The 27739-nt window shown below is 39.7% G+C and overlaps 1 protein-coding gene across 1 annotated transcript in view; it reads right to left on the reverse strand.

Moving 5' to 3' along the window:
- tfpia (tissue factor pathway inhibitor a) overlaps positions 1–27459 on the reverse strand; it is a 75191-nt gene extending 47732 nt beyond the window's left edge. The window contains exon 1 of the mRNA XM_041807417.1: positions 27301–27459. Coding sequence (XP_041663351.1) covers positions 27301–27388 — 88 coding nt within the window. The 5' untranslated portion in view covers positions 27389–27459. The remainder of the gene's footprint in view (positions 1–27300) is intronic.
- Positions 27460–27739: the final 280 nt, after the last annotated feature.

Consider the following 27739-nt stretch of genomic DNA (forward strand, 5'->3'; position numbering starts at 1 on the left):
GCCTTAATCCTTCTGGGAGAACATTTTGTGGACAGATGAGACCAAGGTAGAGCTTTTTGAAAAAGCATGTCATTCTACTGTTTACAGAAAATGGAATGAGGCCTACAAAGAAAGAACACAGTACCTACAGTCAAACATGGTGGAGGTTCAAAGATGTTTTGGGGTTATTTTGTTGCCTCTGGCACTGGGTGCCTTGACTGTGTGCAAGGAATCATGAAATCTGGAGACAATCAAAAGACTTTGGGCCGCAATGTAGGACCTTGTGTCAGAAAGCTGGGTCTGCATCTGAGGACATGGGTGTTCCAGCAGGACAATGACCCCAAGCATACCTCAAAAAGCACCAAGAAATGGCTGGAGACAAAGCGCTGGAGAGTTCTGAAGTGGCCAGCAATGAGTCTGGATCGAAATCTCATTGAACTCCTATGGAGAGATCTCAAAACTGCTGTTGCAAGAAGGAACCCGTCAAATCTGAGAGACCTGGAGCATTTTGCAAAAGAAGAGTGGTCCAAAATTCCAGTTGAGAGGTGTGAGAAGCTTGTTGATGGTTATAGGAAGCAATTGGTTTCAGTTATTTTTTTCCCAAGGGTGTGCAACCAAATATTAAGTTGACGGTGCCAATAATTTTGTCGGGTCCATTTTTTGAGTTTTGTGTAAAAATTATGTCAATTTTGTCTTTTTTCTTTGGATTTTTTGTGTTGTTCCAAAGCACATAAAGGCAATAAACACATGTATACCAAAAACATTTGTAATTGCAATAATTTCTGGGGTGTATTTTCTGGAAAAACTCCAGGGGTGCCAATACTTTCGTCCATGACTGTATGTTAACAGACTGAGGCATCTCTATATATTTATCAACCAATATGACTTTAAATCTGCACAAAAAGTGAACTTGTGGTCTGTTTCCTGCTGGTTTAAGATCAGTAAAGGAAAAACTAAACTTTATGAGGGATTGGACGGTGTTTCAACATGATATTCATTGGACAAAGTCACCTGTGTCCTGCTGAGGCAAGCTCAGCTGGGAAAGGCTGTCAGAATAAAGGCCAGAACCTGCTTTATATATAATGAAGTAGGCAAAAATGTGCATGGGTGTGGCAGAGAATGAGCATCTGTGGTCATAAGAGCTTTGTGAGGTTTTCTGGTAATGCCAGGCTCTAGTTAGAATCTCACTGAGGTGAAGCAGGCAAGGAAAGATGTAGAAAGAAGCAAGGCTTTTTTTGGTATCAAAGAACAAAATTATCTCAGGAGATGGGTAAATAAGAACACCATGTCCATTTCACTGCACATTAGAAGGCGCTCTGATTTTTTTGGTAATGTTCCATTAGACTCGTTTCCATGTGAACTCAACAAGAATGGAAATTCAGACAGGTTGTCTGAAGGTAGGACAAGCTGTGCCATATATGACAATGTAATGAGCATGTGCTTTCTGGTGAAGTGCATGTGATGCTTGGCATTTTTCTCTCAACACAACCAGCCAATGAGTCGGACAAATGGGACAAATTAAATATTAAAATCAAATCTGGCCCCTAGCTCTGTTTTCATTTTTCATTTTCAATCCAGGCATAAAGTCTTCGATATGAAAAACAACCTTTTTTTCCCTCATTTCCCAATTAGTGATTCTTAAATCAACAATGACAGAAAGGAATGATATGAAAACTACAAATAGATTCACAATTACTTTTATCGATTGATAATTTTGGTGCTTACTAGCAAAACTGACCACTTGTAACCTTGCTGCAGAGCTGTGCATGCGTAAAACTACATCACATGTTCTGTCCCTCTGATTGGCCTGTAATCCAATCACCTTCCAATCATTTTTTAAAAAGTCCTGCCCTTCCCAAACGCCTTGATAGCAATATTTCCCTGATCAGTGTGAAATAAAACAGTCTATCTGGCATGTCAGGTTAAGGCTCAGGCGGAGTATGTGGAATAGGGGGGTCGGACCATCACATCCATTTGGGTGCAAGTCCATTTACCACCAACATTGACAATGGGTATAAAAAATGACAACTACTTCCTTTAGATCAATTTGAGCAGAGTATAAGATTGAGAGCAAAACATGCATGAGTGGCATCTTACTAACACTATGTGTTCATGGCTTTAAACTCTTAAACCCTAAGTGAAAACTAAGACTAGGCTACAGCATGTTCATTCATGTGACAGGAGAATGCTCACAACACTTATGCAGGACATTATTTAAGTGCCTTTCAACACCATAGGTAGACAATCAATGCTGCATTTTCATTGCACAATAAAGGAAAGAAGTATTTGGTTGCAAGTTAGCAAAGTTCTCCTGAAGATTTCTAGAAGAGATGCTGTGAGAGAAAGAAAACGAGGAGATGATGAAAATCAGCACATCTAAAGCTGGAAACAGCCTGACAAGGACACAGTGATCACTCACATTACAGCACATCAATGCTGAGGTCAGAATAACATTCTGTTTTTTACTCTGTGTATTTGCTTTCATACTATTGTAGAACTGGGCATTAACAAATTTAAGTGCCTAAAAAGATACAATAACTGTAAATGTGCAGAACACCCCTGAATGCAGCTCATTAACACAAGAGGCTTTGGCCTTAAAGCAGATATAAAGAAATGACATCATCCCTGCAGCGATATTGCAAACAAGGAGAGCACTTCCTCTAGTGCTTGAAGATGGGAGATCAAAGTGGGCTTCCAGCACTTTCTGAAGCACTTTCTCCATTAGATCAAAGAAATCCCCTGAAACACTGAGCAGCCATGCCACTGGGGGAAATCCCTTACCATTTCTATTAGCTTGTATTGTGTGGTCGGGGAACAGACTGGGGGCTACCCTGAAGACTGGGTAGTGGATGTGCTTATGTTTGAGCAGAAACAGGCCTGGTTCTGTATATCTCAGTACATAAAGCATGACAGAACCTAAGTCATGGCTGGTGGTTAGAACGCTGCTGGAACAAAATGGAAAAACTTTGCTCTTATGGTGCAGCTCAGTGAATGATAACACTATACAAGCCATTACTGAGTGCATTTCTGTTGCTGCTTAGTCTTTTTGCAGCACAGCAGAGAAAGCTTCTTAATTATATAAAAGGCTTGTGAGAGCGATGCATTTTTAATCAGATCCTGCATGTTGGCATGGCAGGTGGTGAGGGTGGAGCGATGCAATGAGCGAGCTAATTGTGGCTCCACAACTCGATAGCTTTAGTAGGCCTATTTGTCTTTGCTGAGATTGATTAAACATTCATCTCAGCTTGCTCCTTCCAACCCAAACTTCGGATGGTTTTCTCATTTTGTCCCTTCAAATAGACTATGGGTGCTTCAACAAAAAGAAATCTAACTTTCTGTCTGCCTTTTTATGGCTCCGACTCTCCCTCCTGTTCCTGCAGCTGCAGACTTGAATAGCCGCTTTCATCAACTGACTTTTTTCCCCGATGTCTGCTCAGTGAAGGAAATCTCCACTCTCTCCCCTTATGATGGCATTATCTTTTCCTGGCAATATCTAAGTTGAGCCCCTACCTGTTTCCCACCTGGTCAGGATAACAAAACAACAGAGGGAACCTGCAATCCTGCTCGCTTCAGTGATTCTGCCAAATCCGGGCTCTGACATTTGCAAAGTCTGCCCGCTGGTGAACCGAACAATCCCACTCAGTGCCAATTAAAGTATGTCTCGACAGCTTCTCAGACGATCGATTGGACCGGGAGTATTTCCAGGCCGCTAACTAATGGCGATATATGAGACTGGCGAAGCTGCCCGTTTTATGACGTGTATCCTCAAACCAGTCATGCCTTCACAAGACATCAAGCATGCATCTGCAGTGGCGAAATGTCCAGCCCTTTGATTTGACAAAAGATGGTGATTTGTCAGCTCAGAAGGACCATATGGTGAGCAATGATGTGGGCATAAGTTTGCCATAAGTTGCACAAGCCTGCAGGGGAGAAAGTACCAAGGCGCCATCTGCCAATTTGGGAAGATCCCAATTACAAAACAGTGAGTGAATTATTCATCACGTCACTCGCAATAACAATGCAATGATTCACAAGAGTGAAGGTGTTCAAACCACTCACAGAAAGTGTTCAAGGGTGGAGGAAAACAAAGGCTTTGAATGCAAAGAGTGCAAGTTCATTGCAATGTGATAGGATTAATATTTCAGCAGCTGCCTCAAGTGCAACAAGGGCTCTGAACAACTGTGATTCTAATTAAGAAAATACCATTGTTGCATAGAATCTAACTACATAATTTCAATTCTTACACTCAATGGAGAAAGTAACAATTTGTGAGCAGCTGCTTATTTGTAAGTTTAAAGCAATGAAGCTCAAACTTTCCTAAATGTCAAGATTTAAGTGAAACAGCAGGAAATATGATCTGTCAGCACAGAATCGTCTTTTTCTGCAGGAGTACAATTCAAGCAGTTAAAATAATTAGTATCACGTTTCAGTATGTAGGCCAGTGGAAAGTATTAACATAATCCTGGTCCCACAAAAGAAGGAACTTTTTTTAAGCAGCACAAAAGAGAGCTATGAGGAAAAGATGAAACAGTACAGAAAAACGCCTCAATGGGATTCAGTCCCTGGCCAGCCAGGCTGACAGTCTTTTTAACAACTACTTCCATCACTTTAGGCAGTAAAATCTTTGACAGTTCCTGAAATATTTTACTCTGGTTTTCTTACAGGGTCTATGAAGCCTCCCAGTAATATCTGCTGGGTAATATATTGGGACATTTCACGTTATTCTGGCTTCTGCTCAGGTTTCCAAGCCCTGCTCACACAGAAAATGTCCCAGATGTTTAAAAATGCATGACTTAATTCACACAAGGCTCCTTGAAAAGTTTAATTGCTACTTCTAAATCATTCAAATAATAGATGCCAAGAAAATGCCCCTTTCTGATCCCACGTTAAGCTTTAAAAATTGCAGGTGGCTCGCATCTGTGTACCACTGTGGCTTTGTGAGAGGGGATACTAGAAGGATCATGCTCTCTGTATCTACCAGAGAGATCAGAGTCAGAGAGGAAAACACACTTGTCGAGATGTGTATGCAAATCAGTGCTGGGAGATTAATGAAGCCACAATTTCAATTATAATTTTGGCATCCCATTTTCATAACAACAAAGTAACAAACCATCACCATGTCATTTTGTCCATAGGTTTTGTTGTGTCATGAATCAAGTGAACCCTTCATTCCTTTATGTCACAACAGCTCTCACTCTGTTTTGAGTGAGGAGCAGAGGGAGCACTGGCACATTCTCTGGTTAGTTTTAAAAGCAAAAGAGGTAACTGAAAGGCAGGCAGTGGTTAACAAAGTCTGGCTAGGCTCTAGAGGATTTGCATCTCCCCCCAAAAATGGTGGTGTTGTAGGCTGATTTATGAGTTACTAAAACTCATTGCTTAAATACAATAATCTACTGCTCCAGATTAAGGCTGGGCCTTGTCAGCTAAGGTCAAGCTCAGTGGCATCTCCTTTGTCTGGGCCTTTTTAACCCTGGTGACATGCCCAAAGACTTCTGGCGGTTTTCAGGCCTTTAGACAGCTACGGCACGATCAGGGACTCATGGCAACCCAGATAGTAGCCCACCATATACTGGGTTCCCAGGACCTGGTGGGCTGGTGATGACACCAGCTGCGTGTGTTGTGGAGGGGGCATACCTGAAGAGATGGGTTACGGGTCTGGAGCAGGCCTGGAAGATGGCCAGAGAAGTACAGGACCAGGGTTGAAGTGCCAAACTGGCATTTGCTCCCATACCTGACCTGATATGTCCTTTTAAAACTGTAAATCCCTTTTCTTAAAACAGAATTACAAGGGGATAAAACTGGAAAAATGGGTGGAAAAGGTGTTGAAATGTGATTTTAAAAGTAGAAATGGGTTAAAGTGGTAAAAATGATGTGCCAGACTGGCTTTGGCCCTCGGGCCTTGAATTTTGGCATATAGGATCTAGAGTGTAGCCGGCCAAAAATGTGAAACAAACTCATTCAGATGGGACCACTCTGGGTTTCACAAGTTGAACCGCGAGTACTGCAAAATAACTTGCAAAATGTGTTATATTGTTCTGGATTCCCCTAAAGTCAACACAGTGAATTTATGGAACAATTTGTACTTCAATTGAGAAGACTGAGGTGATGGTTTTAGGCTAAATCACGCAGCCCTGATGCAAACTATGCAAGAAGCTAGGCAAGGTTTGAGCAGGCTAATACGCTGTGTGCAAAACAAATTATTTTTATTCCTGGTGTTGTTGAAGCATGTGTCAAACAGGGTGGGAATTTATACTTTCAATCATTGTGATTATGACATTAATTGTCTCTTTATGATATCAGCCTCATAATACCTCTCATTAGAACAGTAGTGATGTTAGCTGTATAACACTGAGGAACACTTTAGTATGTGAGCCCATAAAGACACATTTCAACAAACAAAGCCAGCTCATCTAATTCAGCTCATTCAAACACAAGGCCATTCTGAAGTGGCATTAAAAAGAAATAGTACTCCCATCGAGGCCAAAGGGACATTATCTTTAGCTCTGTAATGCACAAACAAAAAAAGTTGGAGACACCTGCAAGCTTATCTATATGCAGAGGTTCCAACTTTTAAACAGCAAAGAATGGACAAGATATTTAGTTTGGAGCTCAGTGCCACAGCAGTGTAGGCACGGCGTGTGAATATATTACCCATTCATCCATTATCAACACTACTTATACTCTTGAGGGCAACAGATGGCTGAAGCAGATCCTAGCTGTCAATGGGTGAGAGGCTGGGTACCCATGGGGCTGATCGCCAGTCAATCACAGGGCTGACAAACAACCAGGCATGCTCACAGCCATACCTAAGGACAATTCAAAGTCACGATGAACCTAATGAGCATGTCTTTGGTCTGACGGAGGAAGCTGGGGTACTGGGAGAGTACCATACATGGGGAGAACATGCAAACTCCACACAGGAAGGCGGACCTTTAGATTTAGTAGTTTTACTATTATGTAAGTCTATATTTACACTCCTTCTTTTCCTAAGATGGCCATTAAACTAACAACTTATATCAAAGACCTCCAACAATTCCAATAATTTTAGACATCTTGATCACAGGAAACAACTGAAACCATGACTAAACTTAGTTTTAAATCCTTTTACTGTGTGACTTAAAGATGCAACTTAGAGGACATAAATCAGGGGTTTCCAAACTTTTTCCACGTTACTGGTTCTGCTATTTGTTGCTGTAATCCATCAGGGAGTTGTAAATAAAGATGTTGTTATTATTTGGTTGCAAATGTGTTCACGATTTACAGCGTTGTCGCTATTTAGTCATAAAAAAATGCATAAATACATTTTTGTCAAAATGTTTGTTTACTGAATTCACATTGTAGCACAGCCTTGTGCTGAAAGCACGCAGTTAATTACAGTCAAGCACAATGTTAATGTTCAAATGTGGGCCATATGTAGCTTCATGTTAAGAATTTACTGAGGGCCAATCAAAAATGGACTGAAGGCCGCATTTGGCCCCAGGCCATAGTTTGGACACCCCTGACACAAATTGTTCAACTCTTGATTTAGGACCCCCACCCCTCCTTTTGCTAGCATGGCCTTCTTATGCATCTTATTGGCCTATCCCAACAGCATACAACACTAAAAGCCCAATTACCAGCATTACCCTCATCTCTGCAATTGATTTTCTTTTTGCCACGCTAAGTGCATCTTTATCCACAATCGTGTCCCAAAACCCAACCAAAATATCCATATCATTAATATCGCAATCAGTGGGATTTAGTGCTTTAGATGAAGGCATGTGAGGGGGGCTGTCATTAGATGACAGGAGTCACCTAATGGATGTCATCAGGATTTCAGATCAAAGCAGTGTTGTCTAGTGGTTACAGAGGAGTATAAAGGAACAGGATAAGGCATGTCCTCCTGGGTGAAAACCATAACACATATCATGGTTACCTATCTACATGGCCTTTTTTATATTCAAGTGTTACAAATATCTTAACAGTGTAGCTTTATGCTTCTCTCCACTACTAACCAACAGCAATCTTGCAAGTTCTCCTTGAGATTTCAGAGTGTGTTTATCTGTTAACCTGGTACAAGAAAAAACATTTTAACTCAGCTTGAATGTGCGCAAAACGCCTTGACATCAAGGCTCTGTTAACTGAATTCCTCTTTATGAAGCATGTTTAACCATGTCTGTGGGCCTCCCTTTCCTTCAGGGTCACACTCTAGAATAAACACCAAAACCCTCTCTAACTGTTTCCACAAAGTGAGAAGCACCAAACAGGATAAAACATTCTTATTATGAACAGCCTTCACTGGGAAATTGAACATCCTCTCCTAAATTTAAGAGTACAGGCTTGATGTGGTAGGAGGCGTCTCTGTCAATCTACCAGCCAGCACTTATTCATCAAACATCACTTCAGTTTGCTTAAGAAATATACTATAGCCTGCATCAACTTTCTACCTCATTCTCTTGGAGTGTCCAATCCATGCATGAGAGAACCAAAACATCTTGTTCCTTGCATTTTCTTCACCCATAACACAACAGATATAAAAACTGGAAAAGCGGGCCGTTTTCTCATTTTTTTCATTTTGGTCACAGAAACGGAAAAACTTTCTTTTTCTTTCTTTTTCTTTTTTTTTTTTCTTTTTTTTTTTTTCTTTTTTGTGACCTATTGGGAAAGGTGAACATTTCAAAATAAAAGCTCTCATCTCAACAGTTAAGCTTATATAGCCATCCACTCAGTTTTACAGAATAATAATAATAATAATAACCCTATTAGCTCTCTAAAAAGTTTAAAAATAATGACAGCAGTAAAAGTATTGGTGATATAATGGACTACATTAATATAAGGGAGAAAAAAATGCATAAATATAAATAAATAACACTGGACTGCTTGATGTGTTTATCCATGTACACAGCAGGAGTCTATTTATCAATTAGTCTGTGTACACAATAAATAAGTGAACAAATAAATAAATAAATGAAGGGCAAAAAAACAAACAATAAACAGTCTAATAAGTAAATGTTGGCTTGGATGGCTTAAAATTTGACACGAGAGCTTTTATTTTGAAATGTTCACAATTCCCAATGGGTCATATGGCTTCTTTTTCCTGAAGTATTTCATTAATACAGGAAAAAATGAAATTAATGAACAATAATGAAATTGAGAAAAAAAAAAAGAATTGGACCCCCTTTTATTTATTTATTTTCATTTTTGTGACAAAAAAAAAGAACAAGAAAAAAAGGCTTGTTTTCCGTTTTTTCCATTTTTTGTCAAAAACAAAAAAACTGAAAAATGGGAGTTTCTCCCAATTTTTGAGTCTAGTTCAAACAGGAGATCTGCCATTAAATGCACTGACCTTCATTGCTAAGCTTTTACTACAACGTTTGGATCTTTATCTCCTTTGGTGTTGTATTTTGTAAGTCTCACCTGGAAGGTTTCCGGTAACTTCATGAAATCCTCAGGATATTAAGTTTTGAGTACTGCTCAAGCTCTGTCTGTTTTAAAAATCTGTTCAAAGTCACAAAAAAATGGAAGAACCTTCCCAAAGACAAATGCATGCCTTCTTGTTTCCCTTGAATCAAAACAAACCAAAGAAGAACTGATATTTCCTTCGAACAACATGGGATAAGAACAGTGGTTGTTAAATTAAAAAGACACAGACAACAACATCCAGAAAGGTGTGATATTAAAGTTATCTTTCTCCCAGCGAAGCACATCTGGTGCAAAGTGTTTTGATTCTATCATCAAAATTCATTGAAACATGAATTTTAAAGCATCCATATTGCAGCCTGAGTTGCAATGCTGGGATATGAGGTTATTGTGTACCGCAATATCATAAATCTAATGTAAGCCTTCTCCTTGTCTGCACTATCACACCACTGTGATGAGTGTGAGCAGTGTTTCCACAACGCTCTGTTTACTCCGAGTCAACATTATTTGCTTTAATAAAACCAGCAGAAGTCGACGTTTTTGTGAGTCAATAATTCCCACAGGATGAGACCGTGCCACAGATTTTTGTTTTTGAAGCGCCTCTCAGAGCATTTAAAAAATGAACTGTGGTATTGCACTGAAAAGGTTGGTAATTTTGTGCAGCCAAACTAAAAGCATCTAATTCAAAAGACATCATCAATACCACAGGTACAGTAAAGTCATCAGCTGTCATGCATTGATTGGACCCTCAAGGACTCCACAGGTAGCAGACATGGATGTTAGTGTCTTCTCCTCCTCTCCTGTACTGTGGATGTGATTACACTGATGAATCAATGCCACACAGAGAGAAAGCAAGAGCAAGTGGCTCATTTCCCGTCTGTGCAAATGTCATCCTTGGCCAATCGTATAGTAGATGCACTCTTGATTAGATGAGTGGATCAATACAGCAGTCCTTTTCTGTACAGCAGGCTATCATTCAAACAATACAAACGAGAAAAAAACATTGGTGAGATCCAGCGAGAGTCAAAGTTGAGCTTGAAAGCATGCTTTCATGAGAGGGCTTAACCCTGCTGCTGCTAGGATCACACCTGAGGGGCAAAATTATTACTACAGATACAAAAAAGGCCTTACTGTGATCTGACAGTACATGAAGGGAATTTTAGAAATGGTGCTATTGCCTGAAACTTCAATAGAAAGATGTGGATTTGCCTGAGGTGACACAAATCGACGGAATGATGTGCAAGTGTGAGTTGAAATGTTTCAACAAAAGCTTAAAGTTTGCAGAGCTGCCACAAATATTTCAGTCTGCTTCAAGCACACAAAGATAAAAGAGAGGAAAACAGACGAGAGTCCTGCAGAGTTCCAGTCGAACAATTACACCAGAAACATCACTTCAATCTGTGTTCAAGCCTTTGTAGTCAGCACCAGGATTCCAAGGCCATTAAACTAATTATCAACATATTTTTATCAGTTCAGGCCCACAGTTCTAGTCAAATGAGCTAAATGAAGTGAATGGCAGCCTCCCACCACTAGTAGCCACTGTTAATGTCTACTGTATCACTGCCGATGCTCTTTAATCTGAGACAGAATGGCTATCATAGCATTTCATAGGAACAGTGCAGTTTAGCTCTTCTTTGATCTAGAACATTGATCATCAACCGGAGGCCCGAGGACCATATCAGGCCCCCCGAAGCTTCCTGTCAGGACCCAAGGAGATCATAAAATTCAGAAATGTGAGGAGGAGAAGATGTTATGGTTTAGGGTATCTTTTGGCTTTAAACATCTGCATCTGTTAAATCCACCCCAAAAACAAATAATTTTGAAACCGATTCACCAAGAATGGCTTGTCACTTGTCAGCCATTCAGAGTAGGCCTTATCATATGAAATAAACAATTAAATAATTGGGTTAAGACAAAAATGTGGCAAAAGTGTCTGGATTAAGTGGCGAAAAGGTGTTAGAAAATGGCAAAATGGGGGGAACAATGGCAAAAATAGGTTGTGGAGTTGCACAAAGATGCAAAATTGGTGCTGGAAAAGTGGGGAAAAGACATTAAAGAAGGGCAGGAGGTCTCAAAAAGGGTTCAAAGTGCCAAAAATATTGCAAAAAGGGCCTGGGAAAGAAGTGAAAAGGGGTGAAAGACTGGCAAAAAAAAATGGGGAAAAAAGGGGCATAAAGTATCAAAAATGGGTTAAAAGTGGCAAAAAAATGTTGTGTTAATGGCAGAGTAAAGTAATGGAAAGGGGTTAAAGAGTGGCAAAAAAGGCAAAAGGTGGCAATAAATTGGTTAAAATTAGTAAAAATAGCTTAAGAATGGCAAAAAAGTTGCAAAATGGCCAAGCAAGGTTGTAAAAAGGGGTTAAAGTGGTACAAAGGGACCAAACTTTGCAGGAAAAGTGGTGAAAAGAGGTGAAAGAATGGCAAAAAATGGCAAAAAGTGTCAAAAAGCCTCAAAAATTGTTAAAAGTGCTACAAATATTGCAAAAATGGCATGGTGCAAAACTGCAAAGGGGAAACAGGCCCTGAAAATAGAAAAGGACATTATGATTCATCAGCCAGATACACTATTTATGTTTAAAAATTAAAAAAAAGAAAATTTTGAAAACTACATAGTTGAAGTTATCAGCATCTTTGAACTAACATATTTTGCTTAACACTTTTGTTATAAGGTTTTTTTAGTTGAGGTAGTTATAATACAAGAGATGGCTGCAAATAATAACTAGAAAAGCACTCAGAGAGCGCAAACCTCTGCCATTAGCCCTATCTCCAAAAAGTGAAGAATCCTTTAAAAACATTCTTGGAACCAGACGGTGATCCAGATCACTCCCAAAATCTAATTCGCTGATTACTCCCTCCCTGGAGGGGTGAAGACACGGTGAGGCAAAGTATTGGCTTCGTACGGGTGGACTGTCATGGCAGAAGCATTGCCTGCCGGTGCCAACAGATGCACTGACAATCTCACCCATGGTGTCACCAGACAACTGAAAGTCATGGCAGCGGGTGAATAATCCTCTATTCCTCCCAGCATTGTGAGAATTCTCACTACAATTCGCTGTCTTTCTCTCTGTTATGCTCTGACTCGTCTCCTCAACCGGGCGTGTCTTTCAAACTCTATAAACTCCAAAACTTTGAATAGAAACACACCCAAAAAATGCTGCTGGGATTGAAGTTACTCATGTCCGCCATCTCCTGGTGTAAAGTGGTTACAGCACAGACCTCCACCATTAGCCCTATCTCTCAATAGTACAGAATCCTTTAAAAAAATTCCTGGATCCAGACGCTGATCTGGATCGGTCCAAAAATCTAATGAGTTCTTCCTTATGCCATTTCTGACATTTCCTGAAAATTTCATGAAAATCCATCCATGACTTTTTGAGTTATGTTGCTAACAAACTAACAAACGAACAAACCCACCCGATCACATAACCTCCTTGGCGGAGGTAATAAAAAATGCATTCAGGAAAATGATGGTGCCATATCTAACTAATTTGATGGGACAGCATTCAACTTGAAACTTGTCTCTTTGAAGCCGTACAGATTCCCAGAAACTGTAGAACTGAAAGCAAAACTGGTTCCAAACACAACATCCAACCACCTGTTTCCCCTTCAGAGCTGTCACCATCTTCAGGTACTCTTCATTATTTAAATCAACCTCAGCGTGTTTGATTTCATACCTCATTTCAGTCTTTTTTCTGCCACTGTCAACAGATGACCTCAATCTGGAGCAAACTTCAATGACAGTCTACACAGAGCCGTGATAAACAAGCTGCCGTCCACTCCCACCTTGTCTGAACTGGCACGAAGTTAAACCTAAATGATCACTCTTTCATCACACTTTCTTTGAGCACACCTTCAACAAGTTCAGACTTAGTTCACCTCTTTCTTTACTTTCCAAAACCTTTTGTTCTCTCCGCTGACAGTAGCTGCCACGGTTGAGTGCAGAGCTCACAATTAGTCTGCACACCCTGATGGGTGGAAGGAGCTTTGTGCTGGATATCAAGACATATTCAGCTGACGTTCTTCAGCCTTTATGCTATATTTGGCTTTTCTATGTCTCTGTGCAAGTGATAGCCAGGACCGGAGGCTTTATCTTTTTAGGTCGCCTGTCCATCCATCCATCCATCCATCCATCCATCCGTCTGTCTGGACTATTCCTGTAAGAATGAATTAAATGTATTTCTGTTCAGTCACAACAAACAAAACAGGATGAAGCTAGAGCTTTAAACCTACCTCCCTCTACCCCTCAGTTTATTTGATTATGCTGTAGTACAAATAGCATTTTCAAAATCTAAAGTCCTTTTCTTTAAAATAGAATTACCTTTCTATTTTTAATATTAACCATGTGGATTGGCACACTGACTAAACATTTAGAAAATAATGTCAGACATGTGGTAATAAAAAAGTGTTAAAAAAGTGGCAAAAAGAGGTTAAAAGAGGCAACATGGTTATCCAGCATATACAGTATGGTTTAAAAAGGAAAATGTAAAAAAATCAAAAATAGGTTGGTAGAAATAATTAAAAGTAGTTTAAAATGTGGCAAAGTTTGGCAGAAATAAGTGGTGAGAAGTGGTAAAAGTGTGGCAAAAATGGCAAATATGAGGTTAGAAGAGGCAAAAACTGGGTAAAGCAGCAAGTATGTGTTAAGAAGGACAAAAAGTGGCAAAAATGGGCCAAAACCTTTGGAAAACTGTTAAAAAGTGGCACAAATGGGTTAAAACTGGGTTGAAAAAGGCAGAAAAAAGTGGTTAAACATGGTTAAAAAGTGGCAAGAATAGCATATATAAGGTTAGAAGAGGTAAACTAGGTCAAAGCCAAAAATTGTGTTAAGGCAAGTATGAGTTAGAAAGGAAAAATTGGCAAAATGGGCCAAAAATGGTGAAAAGCGGCAAAGTTTGTTAAAATTGGCAAAAAAATAAATTAAAAAATGGTGAAATAAGTGGTAAAAAGTGGTTAAAGAGTAGTATTTATGAGGTTAGAATAGGAAAAATTCAGAAATAAAGCATATATGGCATAAAAAAGGGGAAAAAGTTGAAAAAATTTGCCAAAAATGGTGAAAAACTGTTAAAAAGTAGCAAAAATTAGTAAAACTCAGCCAAAATAGCTGAAAAAGTGGTGAAAAGTGGTTAAAGAGTAGCAAACATGAGTTTAGAGAAAAAATGGGTCATTGCAGCAAATATTGGTTAAGAATGGAAAGAAGTGGCAAAAGTGGGCCAAAAAAGGTGAAAAGCAGTTAGAAAGTGTCAAAAATAGATCAAAAGTGGCAAAAAAAAAAGCCAAAAATGATGACTAAAGCACTGGAAAGACTTTGAAAGAAGCAAAAAATGGCAATAGTTGCTTTAATGTGGAAACAAATGTGGCAAAACAAGTGGAAACAATGATGAAAAGGGGTGCAAAAGTAATTTGAACATCACTCAGCTTTCAGCTCCAAAGTGAGGTTACTGTTAGCCTGGTTGCTAACACCAACACTACTGATCCAACCCACCTGCACTGATATCAATAAATCACAACTGGGGAGGGCCCATTCACTTGTTTTAGGAGCTCAAACAATTCTGTGGACAGTCTGGGGTAGGCAATTAATCGAAAATTAATCGAAACCGAAATTTAGAGCCTCTAACCAACGTAAACCTGTTGTGTCAATTATTTCAATTTTTTCCTCTTTTCTTGGTAAAATCTGACTTTTTACAAAAAACATTTCATTTCAATTGATGTGTGTTTTGATTTCAAATGTTTCACTAAATAACCATAAATTGTTAATCCTAGCCTGTTCCTTTCAGTTGTTTATCTTAAAATTTTACAAATATTTACAGAACAAACAGAGTCAGAGGCTGGGGTGGAATAATCATTCATTTATCATAATCAAGTAAAAGTTCAATTAATCATGATTTTGATTTTTGCCATAATCGCCCAGCCCTAGTCCGGGGTCCAAGTACTGAACCCTGTGACACCCTACATGTAACCTTCAGAAGGTTTGGATTTGAATTATTCATGTCTAAAAATTGAATCCAGTCCTCCAAATAGGTGGTGGTTAGCCAATCATAAGCCAGTTCTGAGATATCATACCTCTATATTTTAAATAACATACTGAGAGAACTATTAAAAAAAAAAAAAAAAAAAACTCCATTTTCATTTCTATTTTCAGTATCTGAACATTTCTCCATTCCCGTGACTCATGATTGCCATTATCTCTCGTAGTTCAGTATCCTGTAAGCCACATCACTTCCTGAACTCTCCTCCTTAAACAAACCTTACAACTATCACAAACACAACTCATACAGGAAAACTAACACAGCCTTATCCATGTGGTCAGTTGAGCCCTGTTCCTAAACTTCCCAGACTCAGACACCAGTATCTGACCAGTGCCAGTATCAGTCAGTCAGGGAAGAATAACAAGGCACCATATCTCTAATAGTGTTTTTGTGGGGCCACTGACCCCTGTGCAACATGTGAAATATTTATCCAATTATGTGGCAACATAAAGAGATTAAAAGTTCCTGTAAACACAGTAACAGTGCATCCCTCACTGCAGACTTCCATGTCTAAAACACTGCTCTTTAAGAAACAACACGCTGTGCATGCATGCAGGTCTGAGCTTAAGACTCTGGTCTGTTTTGTGCTGCTGCAATAATGAAGCAAAAACTTAAAAACAGAGAATACAGGAGTTACAAAGGCAACACAGGAGGCAATGCACAAGACAAACAAACCCACCATCCAAGTTTACTAAAATAGTTTTTAAATTCTGCCATCTGCTTTCATCTGCACAATCTGTAGTATCAGAGGAATATCAGACAAAAGAGCAGCAGACATCAAAACAAATCTGCTACAGCCAAAAAGGAAATGTGGGGCCAGGATGATACAGTTAGGAAAATTAGGAAGACTCTAGTAATGTCTATCCAATTAAACACAAATAAAAGCTGTGTTTTTTAGACTAGTTTAAAGCCAAGAGAACACCCAGAAAACTCCAGATTAACTTATTTAAAACTGGATGATAGAGAGAGTTGGTTTACAGAATGTGGTGAACTTAAGCAGTGCTAACACCACCAGTCCTCAATCCTATTTACAGGATAACATCCACATTCCCGTGCTGAGTGTTGTTACTCATTGCTTTGGTAATACATTCACCGGCACTTTATTAGATACAGTTTGCTAGGCCAGATTGGACCCCCTTTTACCTTCAGAGCTGCCTTAAATCTTCGTGGCATAGTTTCAACAAGGTGTTGGAAACATTCTTCCGAGATTTTTGTCCATATTGAATTGATAGCATCACACAGTTGCTGCAGATTTGTCACCTGCACATCAATTGACATGAATCTCCTGTTCCACCACATCCCAAAGGGGCTCAGTGAGCCAATCGCCCAATGCTCTAGCTTCAAGTTGACTAAAAGTAAGAGGCTACGATGTATGGTGCAAAAGCTATTTTAACTTTTTTCACCTTCTTGTTGTATATGACAACATTGCTCTCAGAGGGTTAATATCGTGCTTAATGTGGTTCCTAGTCACTTTAGAGGAGCTGTTATACATGAGTAGAACCCTCCACAGCCTATACTAGGGGTAAGAATCACTAGTGGCCCCTTGATACGATATTATCACCATACTTATGCCACAATACGATATTATTGTGATTTTAAACATTTTGCAATACAGAGAGTACTACAATACCATATATTGCGATACATTGCTATCTATAGCACTTTTTCGACTGTTTATCTGATTCAGCATTGGCCTAGCCTTCATTTTTATCATGTTACTGCAGTGTTTTATTTTCATGCGGCACCCCATGTGTCATGTCCACGTTGTTCCTGCCCTGCTTGCATTCCTAATGTCTTCTCCCTGGTGCTGCCAAATTGGTTGTACTAACTTTCTCCTGCTGTATGACCGTCACCTCTGCCAGCCTCACTGGACAAGGTCAGGACAAAACAGCATCATCAAGTGGACAGAAAAGTAACTGATTGTACTTATACAGTATCACAGACCTCCGCTCATATTAATTTGAAAAAAATCAATTCTTGGCGGAAGATACAACATGATAACCTTGCAAAGCAGATGGATTCACCGGTTTCTGTGTTTCTTCCTTGCAAAGCTCCCATCTGAACCATTTGGGCCCGGTTAGAAAGTGACGGGACCAGTCAGCATTGAGGGGCAGTACTTTCAGGCATGGCAGAGTTGTAACGTATACAATCAGCGACAAAAGGCCGGTGCAATTATGGTGGAAGAGATTAGCGTGGATGCTCCTAAAGCATAAGTTGTTTTCTTTTCAAAAACGACAGAAGTCGTGTACTGACATGTCTACAGTCGCCATGGTTTGCGTTATGCCGCTCTCTATGGAGTTTACTCCTTCGGCAGGGGCGCAGCTTGTTAGCGGCTACGTCAAGTGTTTTGTTGCTCTGATTGGCCCGTAAAGATGTAACAGACAGAATGTTCATCCAATCACCCTTCGAGTTTTTTTTTTCAAAGGCTCTGCCCTGTCCCAAACAACATCTATGGAAGGTTAACCCTTAGAGCTCACAGCTATTTTTTTCACTATCATGTCTCGTCTGGGCTTTTGTCTTAAAAAGCTTGTAAAACATCAACCCTGTGGTGCACAGTCAAGCTCTATACATCTTTTTTTCAGGACAACCTGGGCTTTAAGAATATATCTACTACAGTAGTGTCACTTGAATTTTGAAAAAGTTATAGGTCTCTAAAGACAAAATAAAAAAAACAAATTGGAATTTGAAACCCAAAGATTTTCATTGATAACACACAGTAAACGATAGGGACAGAGCATTTTCTTTGCACTGACTTGTTCTCCCATTTCTTGGGGACAAAATAGTGAAAAAATAAACATTCTGTGACAAATGGTTTTGAAAATATCCACATATATACAACAAAAGTCCATGCGCTATTTTTGCAGTTAGATACATTTGTGCCGTTCCTTGAAACAGTAGAGAAGCAACTAGTCGACTACAACTCCCACAATGCTTTACTCTAGCTTCTCTAGCATTGCCCTCAACAAATATGGCGGAATCCACAGAATAAAGCCAAGATATAATATCGAAAATGGATTAAAAATGGACAAAAGACGCTTATTACCAGAACTAACACAGTGGATTTAATCTTGAAAGACCCCGGAAATTCACAGAAGTTTCGGGTTCGCTAGAACAGTGTCCTTAAGGGCTACGGAGACATCGAGGGCAGCAAACGAACGGCAAGAAAGTCAGCTTTCATTAGAAAAAAGAGTAAGTCTGTACAACGTATGGTTCAAAAGTTATTTACGTTTTTCTAAACTGTGTCACTTCTTGCTGTATACGACAACTCTGTCTTTAGAGACCCCAGGAACTTAGCCAAGTTCTGGGCTCTCTAGAAAATGTTCTGTAAGAGCTACGAGTACATGAAGCACATATATGAAAAGGTACAACACAGAGCTATCACAGGGAAAAACAAGGTAGTGCCTATGACTTGCGGTTCCAAAGTTATTAAGCAATTTACAAAGGGGAGTGCCCCCGGCACGGATCCATGCTGCTGGAGTTCTAAGGGTTAACCAGATGGATGTGTGAAACACATCCATCTGGCGTGCTGGGTTAATGATACGTTATATCGCCACGCAAAATATCACGATACTATGCATTATCGATTATTTCCCTCTTTACTACATACAACTTTAAAATACTCTCCCACATGCTAAACGCTAAGCTTTTGATTTTTACGGCCAGCAAAGTGCTGTGGAAAGCTCAGGTAGGAAGGTAACAGCTATTAAGTGAGGCTAATAGTGGAAGGAGGCTGTTTTACAGGAGCATTTGACAAGGATCTCAGGCCTATATTTAAAAGAAATGATACATAACCGGTTTGACTGACTCGTAAATCTTGTGCCATCTAATTTGATATCGGAATTCAACCTTTAAGCCTGCTAACCGCATGCATCTTAGTCACAGGACAGATGTCCTTTTACTTTTCCACCTAATGCAGTTGTCATTTTTACACCGACTGTTTAGGCTGTTTAATAAACATGTGCCCGCATTGCCAGGACACCAATGGGTGTGTTTGTCTCAAAATGAGGTGGGGTCAGGCGTAAAGCTTTCACTTTCTAGGTTAAAAAAAAATCTTGGTTATCGGTTTTTGAACCATGCATTCCCTTGACCTGCCCAGATTTGTCAAGCTACACTGCTGCTGCTTCAACTTAACCATAAAAACAGGTTAGAGTAGAAACAACCCAGAGATGGAGTCACCGTCTATGAGTAAATCCAGAGATGTATGCTTTGTTCAGGCGACCATGCATAGGACATGCAGATTAACCTATCGCTCATGCACCAACAACCACATTTGTCATCTCAACTGTGGTGTCAGCCTCGAGTGAATGGGCGCTTACTCACACAGGATCTCCACCCTACTGCTATGGAATCAGCTCTTTATCTTCAACTATAAACTGATTCAGAGGTTGTACAATCAGGACCAATTTTCCTGGATCAAAGTCTTCGGGTTGAGCATCTGTGTGCTATATTATAATTAGGATAACATGTGGAAATGAGGCACAGTCTATTGTTAACTCTGCATTGTTCAGAAAATATCTGAGAGTCCGCCGACTACATCTGCAGGCCTCATATTCCTGTCTTTGTCTCGCTACACCCACTCACACCATGAAAACACTGCCGCACCACACAAGCTCTGCATCTGTCATGTCACAAACCATGATAAGTTTTATTTCATACTCAGCAGCAGATGATTCAGTCTGGACTTTTGAACTCTGAAGCACTCTGTAATTGTTTAAGTTGCATAAAATCACAAGTTGTTCACAGTCATTCACATTACATAATGAGGAGGAGAGTCATAATGAGTTCATGGCTCCTACGCAGCTTGGGGGCATCCTTATTCAGTACAGTACCAGTGCACTTATTCTGTATCAGGGGTATCAGGATATACACTGTACTGTCACTGTAATTTAATGAGACACAGGGTAGAAAAGACAAAGAGAAAAACACAAGATAACGAGACAGCAGGCCCATTAGCCTAAGGGAACAGTGATGCTGCACTGGAAACAAGCTTGGGATGTCAATACGAGGCAATATTCAACTACGGGAGTCTGTTTTTCCATCTCAAAACAATGTCACATGTCAAAATTCGTGGTAATGTTCAAGGCAGTAATGATGAGAAAGACGACTAAAGAGCTGCTCTGAAAGCTCTAATTTCTGACCATATTTATAGATCTGCTGAGGGAAAGATTGTGTGTTTTCTTTCTGGTTTTATGACTCACAGAAACAAGTCACAATCACTGTTTTAATTTGTTCCAAAACACAGTAAGGGTTGAGAGGTTTACCTGGAGTTTCAAACAGATTCAGTTTGTATTCAATTAGATTTATTTCTGGGACTGAAAAGTTCTCTAAAAGGCAGAGGATGCATAAACCTTACTGTATAAGTGCAGCTTGAAAAGGGAAAAAGGAGAGCCTTTCAAAACAAAATTTCTATTTTCCCTTTTCAAACTTTAATGCTTCTTGGAAATAATTTTAATATTTTTTCCAAGCACTAAGAGAAAATGTATTTAAAAGTGTAAAACAGAAGTATTGTTGAAAAGGCTCTCCAGCTGCACTCATAAGAAGGACATGCAGCACTTTATAACATAATCCATGAGAATTTCCAGGCTGCGGGACCTACATTTGTCCACGGAAAATTGATTATTCTCAGCGGATATCTACGTTATAACAAGACTGAGCTAGCAAAGCATTTTTGTGTTTATATGTCCCGTGAAATTTCACCGCCACGCTACAATGGTGATGACAGTAATTGTTATGAACAATGAAAAAAGACAGATGTTATCATTTCCAAAATGAATGGTATGACTGAGCTACAACGGCTAAGATCAGTCTGCTTCGACTCTCGCCAGCTACACTCTAAACCGTTGTGTTGCAACTCTTTGATCTGAACAAGGCGTAAGCCCCCCTTTTACTCTTTAAAGAAGGCTTTCCTTAAAATTTTTAAGTGTTTCTGTGGGAATTTGTGCCCATTCATTCTGTAGAGCAGTGGTTCTCCACTGATGGGTCAGGAGCCAAAAGTGGATGTGGATCTCTTTCCAGTGGTTTGCAAAGGAGTAGCTTGGAACTAATTAACTTCTTTTTTCTGTTAAAACAGGTATATTTCAGTCTCTAGCTCCCTTTTTCTAAAGATTTCAACTTGTTCATCTTATTTCTTGAGAAAACTAATTTTCCCAAGATAATCATGAACTTCTTCAAAAAATTTACCAAAAATTCCACGCTGTCTCAGGACAAGGGAGTGGATTTTGAGTGTTTCGAACACTTTGGTTTGTCCTGTCTCTTTGTTCAATCATGTTTTCCAAAAAAAAAAAAAAAAAATCTTTTTTAAATTTGGGTCACGGAGTCTCATTGGGAGGTGGTGGTGGGTCCCAGTGCCCAACCAGTCGAGAACCACTGCTGAAAAGCATTTATGAGGTCAGGCACTGATGCTGGACAAGAAGGCCCAACTCACAGTGGGGTTCAATGGGGTTAAGGTAGGGACTCTGTGTGGGTCAGTCAAGTTCTTCCACACTGCACTCATCAAACCATTTCTTTACAGTCCTTGCTTTGTGCACTGGGGCACAGTTATGTTGGAACAGAAAAGGGCTTTCCCCAGACTGTTGCCACAAAGTTGGAAGCATAGTATTGCTCAAAATGTCTTGGTATGCTAAAGCATTAAGGCTGACCGTCACTGGAGAAAAGGGGTCTAGCCCAAATCCTGAAAAACAGCCCCATACCATTATCCCTCCTCCACCAAACTTCACAGTTAGAACAATGCAGTCAGACAGGTAACGTTCTCTCAGCATCTGCCAAACCCAGACTCGCCCATCTGACTGCCAAACAGAGAAGTGTGATTCGTCACTACACAGAACCTGTTTCCACTGCTTCTAAGTCCAGTGTCAGTGTGCTTTACACCACTCAGTCCAAAGCTTGGCATTGGACTTGGTGATGTGAGGCTTGTATACAGCTGCTCAGCCATGGAAACCCATTCCATGAAGCTCCCACCGCACAGTTCTTGTGCTTACAATAATGCCAGTGGGAGTTCAAAACTCTTTTACACAGTCTTCTGCTTCATGGCTGAGTTGATGTTGTTCCTAAACGCTTCCACTTCTGATATCACTTACAGTTGACTGTGGAATATCCAGCAGGGATTAAATTTCACAAATGAATAATGGCAAAGGTGGCATCCAACACAGTGCAACACTTTAAGTCATTGAGTTCTTCAGACCGACCCATGTTGTATCAAAAATGTTTGGGGACTGCATGGCTTGTTGCTAGGGCTGGGCAATTAATCACAAATGAGATTAAATTGCAATTTGGCCTGCTGCAATTTACAAATCACAGAAGTTGCAATATTTCTTTAACTTGAAATGTGTCAAAATACCAGTTAAATCTTATTTTTTGCAGCAGCACAGATTTTATGCACATTATGCAACTATTCAAGTGTCAATTCTTATAAGGGTTTACAAAAACACTCCTTTTTGTGTTTTATGTATGTTTTTCTGAATCAAAATGAGTGACATAAAAATGCCAGCTGTTATCAGCTGGTAGCCAGCCTCACCTCCTCCACCCCAGCCTCCTCCTATACAGCATAAAGCTTGTTGCACCCCCATATTCAGATTCATGCTACTATGCATTAATTGCTTCTGAAATAATTTCATTGTTTTCAATGCACATGGTCTTATTTATGGAATTATTTTTTGCTTGAATTTGTCAAAAAAAATCATAAGATTGGCCTAAGAATAATGACATTAAATCACAATAGCAATATTGGGGGGAAAAAATTGCAATAACTTTTTTTTTTTGTAAATTGTTCAGCCCTACTAGGTGCTTTATTCTACAAACCTGTGGCAACAGGTCTGACTGAAAAACCTGAATTCAATAAGTAACAGGTGTGGCTGAATACTTTTGTCCATATAGTTTAAGCTGTGTCACATTAAGATTCAGGCAATATTTTAAGGGCAATTTATGCTACAGCTAACAGAGTTGCACAGATTAAAAAATACAAACAAACAAAACAAATAGTCAAGAATACCATTAGTCATGTCAGTGGCATTTCATCTGATGCTGAGAGCAATGTCAGCGCCTTTGAACAGCATCACTGACTTCTTTCATAGTTTCATAGATGTACTTTTGTTTCACTGAGACCAAAATCTTTGGCTTCTGGTGCAGAGAAATAATCTACTGCCCCAACTTTATTTCATTTAGGCACAAAAATTCAGGCAGGTCCAAGAAAAGATGATTGTTTGGTGTTTTACTATAGTTCATTGATTTTTACTTGTTTGGAAGGAGAAAGAGAATTTCCTGGCAGAGGCCCTGAAGAAACAAATCATTCTGTCGTGAAAAAGCTCTCCTGATGTAAGCAGGAAATATCCTTCTGACTATTGACTTAAAGGAGCGCCATGACTTGGTTAAAACTGCATCATTCAGGAAGAATTTCACACTGTTTGATCATTGATTTTCTTGGTAAGAAAACTGGTGGAACGTCAAGAGGAAGCTGCTGCTGTGAAACTTCTCCTTCAAGTTGGGGAGTCATGTTTAAACCAAGCAGATATTATCTCATTAAAAACCCAAAGGCCTTTATAGTGATGCAGAAAGCATTAGGAAACATCTAATTACAAAGGCGGTGGAATGTCTACACCATCCATTTAGAGGTGTATTGATCTAATGGACTCAAATGGTTTTTAGTGACAGTTTAGGAGAATACTATTCTGAAGCTTTCTCCTCATTGCAACTGCTAATTAAGATGGCACACACTCCACAGCTTCCCCTCTATCTATGGCCCAAGGCTCGCTAATAAAAGGACCACTTCAAACAGCAAGTGAGCATCTAATTAAATTTCTCCGCAAATTAATGAGACACAATGTTTACGCCTCTGCGACACGATTAGTGAAGCTAGCAAGGTCGTGTTACATTTATACTGGTGCTAGGTTTCAAAGAGGCTTAGGGAGCCCCATTGTTTTCTGCTCAACAGCACTGAAATGAAATGCAAATGCTAAAAGCTAATGTTCCTCAATGGATGAAACCTGAATAAAAGGCCAGCTCTGAGTAGCTTAACTAGTCTCTGTATTTACCTATGATTGGTACGAAGGCATCTTTGGTCAATGCACAGTTTATTATCTACATTAATGTGTTTATGAAAACTGCCTTGAGGCTTCATTATCATACAGGAATATTTGAATAATCAGCATGTTTGCCCTCAAGGGCTCCAGTCAAAAGGCTAAATGGATTTGCGAATTTGAAACATCAATATATTTCAGCAAATGGTTTACTTTAAACAGGAGCATCTAAAATGTAAAATATGTGGACTGCTCAGGTAGAGAAAGATTGAAAGAATATAAAAACCTTGATAAAAGAAAAGCTTAAATAGGTTAAATCCAAGCATATCTATAGAATGCACAACAATTTATACCAATCATGTCCTGCATTCTCTAAAGTTAATACTTTAGTGTACAAAAATGTCCATTTCTCCAAGGTTTGAAAGAAAATTTTTTGATCTTCTCATGTTTTTCTAAAGATAAGAGCAATACAACAAAACTGCAGTAAAACAACTGAGCACTTACAGACCCTGTAAAGTGATAATAAATGTGCATTTTAGTTTGTTTTGTATGACAGGCCACTGCATTATGAACCATCGGGTCAAATTTCAGTCTAATGAAACATCTTTAAGTTTATAAATTAAGCTTCTAAATCATGAAAAACAAGGCAGTAAAATCTGCTCCAGGATGGCGTGGGGAGATTTTCGGATGTTTCTTTCAGATCCGTAATCTGAAAAACATCACACACTCAGACCTTGCACACTGAGTCCAATGCGTTTTTATTTGCCTTCACAACTAAAATGAGTAGAATGTGTAAAATTGTTCGTACTGTGAACCTGTGGCTCTGTCACTCTTTTAAATACCTCTGGATCCATCCATCCTGACAGGGGGCTTCATACAGCCCCCGCTAATGCGTAATAGCACTGAGTCAAACTGAAGAGATAGAAGAACTTTTTAATTCAGTCTCTGTTATGACCTGTGAGTAGGCTAAAATCATACTTACGCCTTTTTCTGTTTTATTTCCATGGCTGATATCCACATTGTACACCGGCAAACTACGGTGTTGAAAGTGAGGTTTCTGTGGAAAAATCCAACCTGTTCCAAAGAAAATTTTGCAGGCAAAAATCTCAGTGTAACTGTGCAAACATGATAAGAGCAACATCTATTTTCCTTTTAAATGTACAAAAAGCTGGACGAAAAAAAAAAAAAACCAGACTCAATGCGCCATGGCCTTAAGTGTCCCTATTTGGTAAATCGTCATGACAACATTTAGTGGGTTTCATCTGCCGCACTGGAACATCCAAAGTTTTCACTTCAGAAATCTGGTCTGGTTTTTGTGCTTTTAAAACAACTGAACAGCTAAAAAACAATGGGCTATTAACAAATGTCACATGGTAGCCCTATAGTGTGAGATCAAACAGTCAAAAGTGAATCTATCAGAGCCCAGAATGAACATAAAAACCTGGATGAATGTAAAAGTAAAATGTGATTTGGTTACCAAAGCAATGAGTTATTTTAGCACCTCCTTCAGTAACTAAATGGCTTTCAATGCTCAGGCTATGATTGAGGTTTATACTGTGTATCACCATTCAGCTAAGAAGAATCAAAATGTGATTTTAGGTCTGTATAACCCAGCCCTAACACATTGACACTTCCATGTTGTCTTACTGAGAGGCTTGCACATCATAATGAGAGGCCAAAAGTGTCAGTCTCCAAAATAAATCCATATATATCCACCAAAACAGGCTGTATCTGACATGACAACACGTCCCCTTGTCACATGATTTCTGGTGGCACGAGACCCATTACTACAGACAAGATAGTGGTACACAGACATAGACAAACACCATCATATATGGAAGCCTCTGTGGAAATGTCAGGAAAGTATGAAATAGATAGATAACACTCTGGACATATGGTTTCCAGCCGTCATGTTTTAGTACAAACATCACACACAGGCTCTAAATGTCCATGAGGGGAAGTCAAGCAAAGAAGTGGATGCATGCCACTTAGAGATAAGAGAAGCCTGGCATTGACAATGAATGTTTTATTTCATCACTGAACCTCCCCGCTGCTTTCAGCCAATATCTGACCTGCCACACTCTCAAAGACCTTTTTGGACTTTCCTCTGAACTGCAAGCTTTCATTAGTGAAGTCATCCCGGCTCTGTTTGCTCTCAGGAAAGGAGGAGAAGAGCACTATTACAATTTCTCCTCAGAGCTGCCTCTTCTCAGACCTTTCTCCGCTTGCTGACTATCTGACATCCAATCCCAACAGCCTCATTACCGCCTGCGAGAGTGCGGTTGCGACATGACAGGACAGGAGGGGGTGAAAAGCGGTTCAGGTGTGGGTCTTGGCCCGTGTGAGAACTGCTGTTGGAGTGGACTTTGGCCCTGTCTGACGCCACAACTCCCTCCTGCTCTAATAAGGACTTAAACTGGATTCCAGCACAACAAAACAAACTCAGTGGTGCGTTAACTGTTGTGTTGTTACAGAGCGCTGTGTATTAGATCGTGTTTTAGATGTGTCTGACGCCTAAGAGCAAAACTTCACCACCAAGTGTCTAATTTAAAAGTTTAAAAAAGCATTTTTACGCGCAGTTTTGCGTCTAAAAGTTCGTCTACACAGAATGAAACCACATAAAACCAGAAGCGAGAGAACTGTGAAAATCACAGGAATGACAGATCAAAGAAAACAAGATGGCAAAGTTTACATGAAATCTAAATCACACCAAGTGGACTGCAGCTTAGAGAAGACTGACTTTGGCTGAGTTCAGCTTTACGCACGGGTGTAGCGGTGGAAACTTTTCATTTCCTCGCCATTCATCAGCCTAAGCGAACTTTGAACACGAGAAAACTTTGGTAAAATTTAAAACAAGCACATGTTAAACTTTTTCATTCATCTTACCTTCCCTGTGTCGTCTGCAAGACCCAGAATGGATGAGACAAGAGAGCGAAACGGCGCACAAAATCCACCACTTGTTGGTCAGAGCCATGCTGCTGCTTCTGAGCGGGGGGCTGATCAGCGCTGTGAGTGTGTGAAGTTTTGAGGGAAACTTTAAGTTATAAGGCTCAAGAGAGTATGCGCCAGTGAGTGCGCGTATGTGTGGGTGCGTACTTCCGTTTGATAACACCAGTGCTCATTCAGCGCTATAAAATTGAAATTCCCGAAAATTTCCTGGAGGATCTTTCAACAGAAAACTAAAAAGGAACAAACTCCTATTCACTTGTTACTTTTTCTCAGGAAGGATACTGAAACCAAGATAAGTTTATCTGTCATCATACTTGGCTTCATTTCTTCTCCATTTTATCTGGAAGAAGAAGAAGCTTGTTTTTCTGGAAATGTG

The sequence above is a fragment of the Cheilinus undulatus genome, linkage group 15 (genome assembly GCF_018320785.1).
Source record: "Cheilinus undulatus linkage group 15, ASM1832078v1, whole genome shotgun sequence".
NCBI lineage: Eukaryota > Metazoa > Chordata > Actinopteri > Labriformes > Labridae > Cheilinus > Cheilinus undulatus.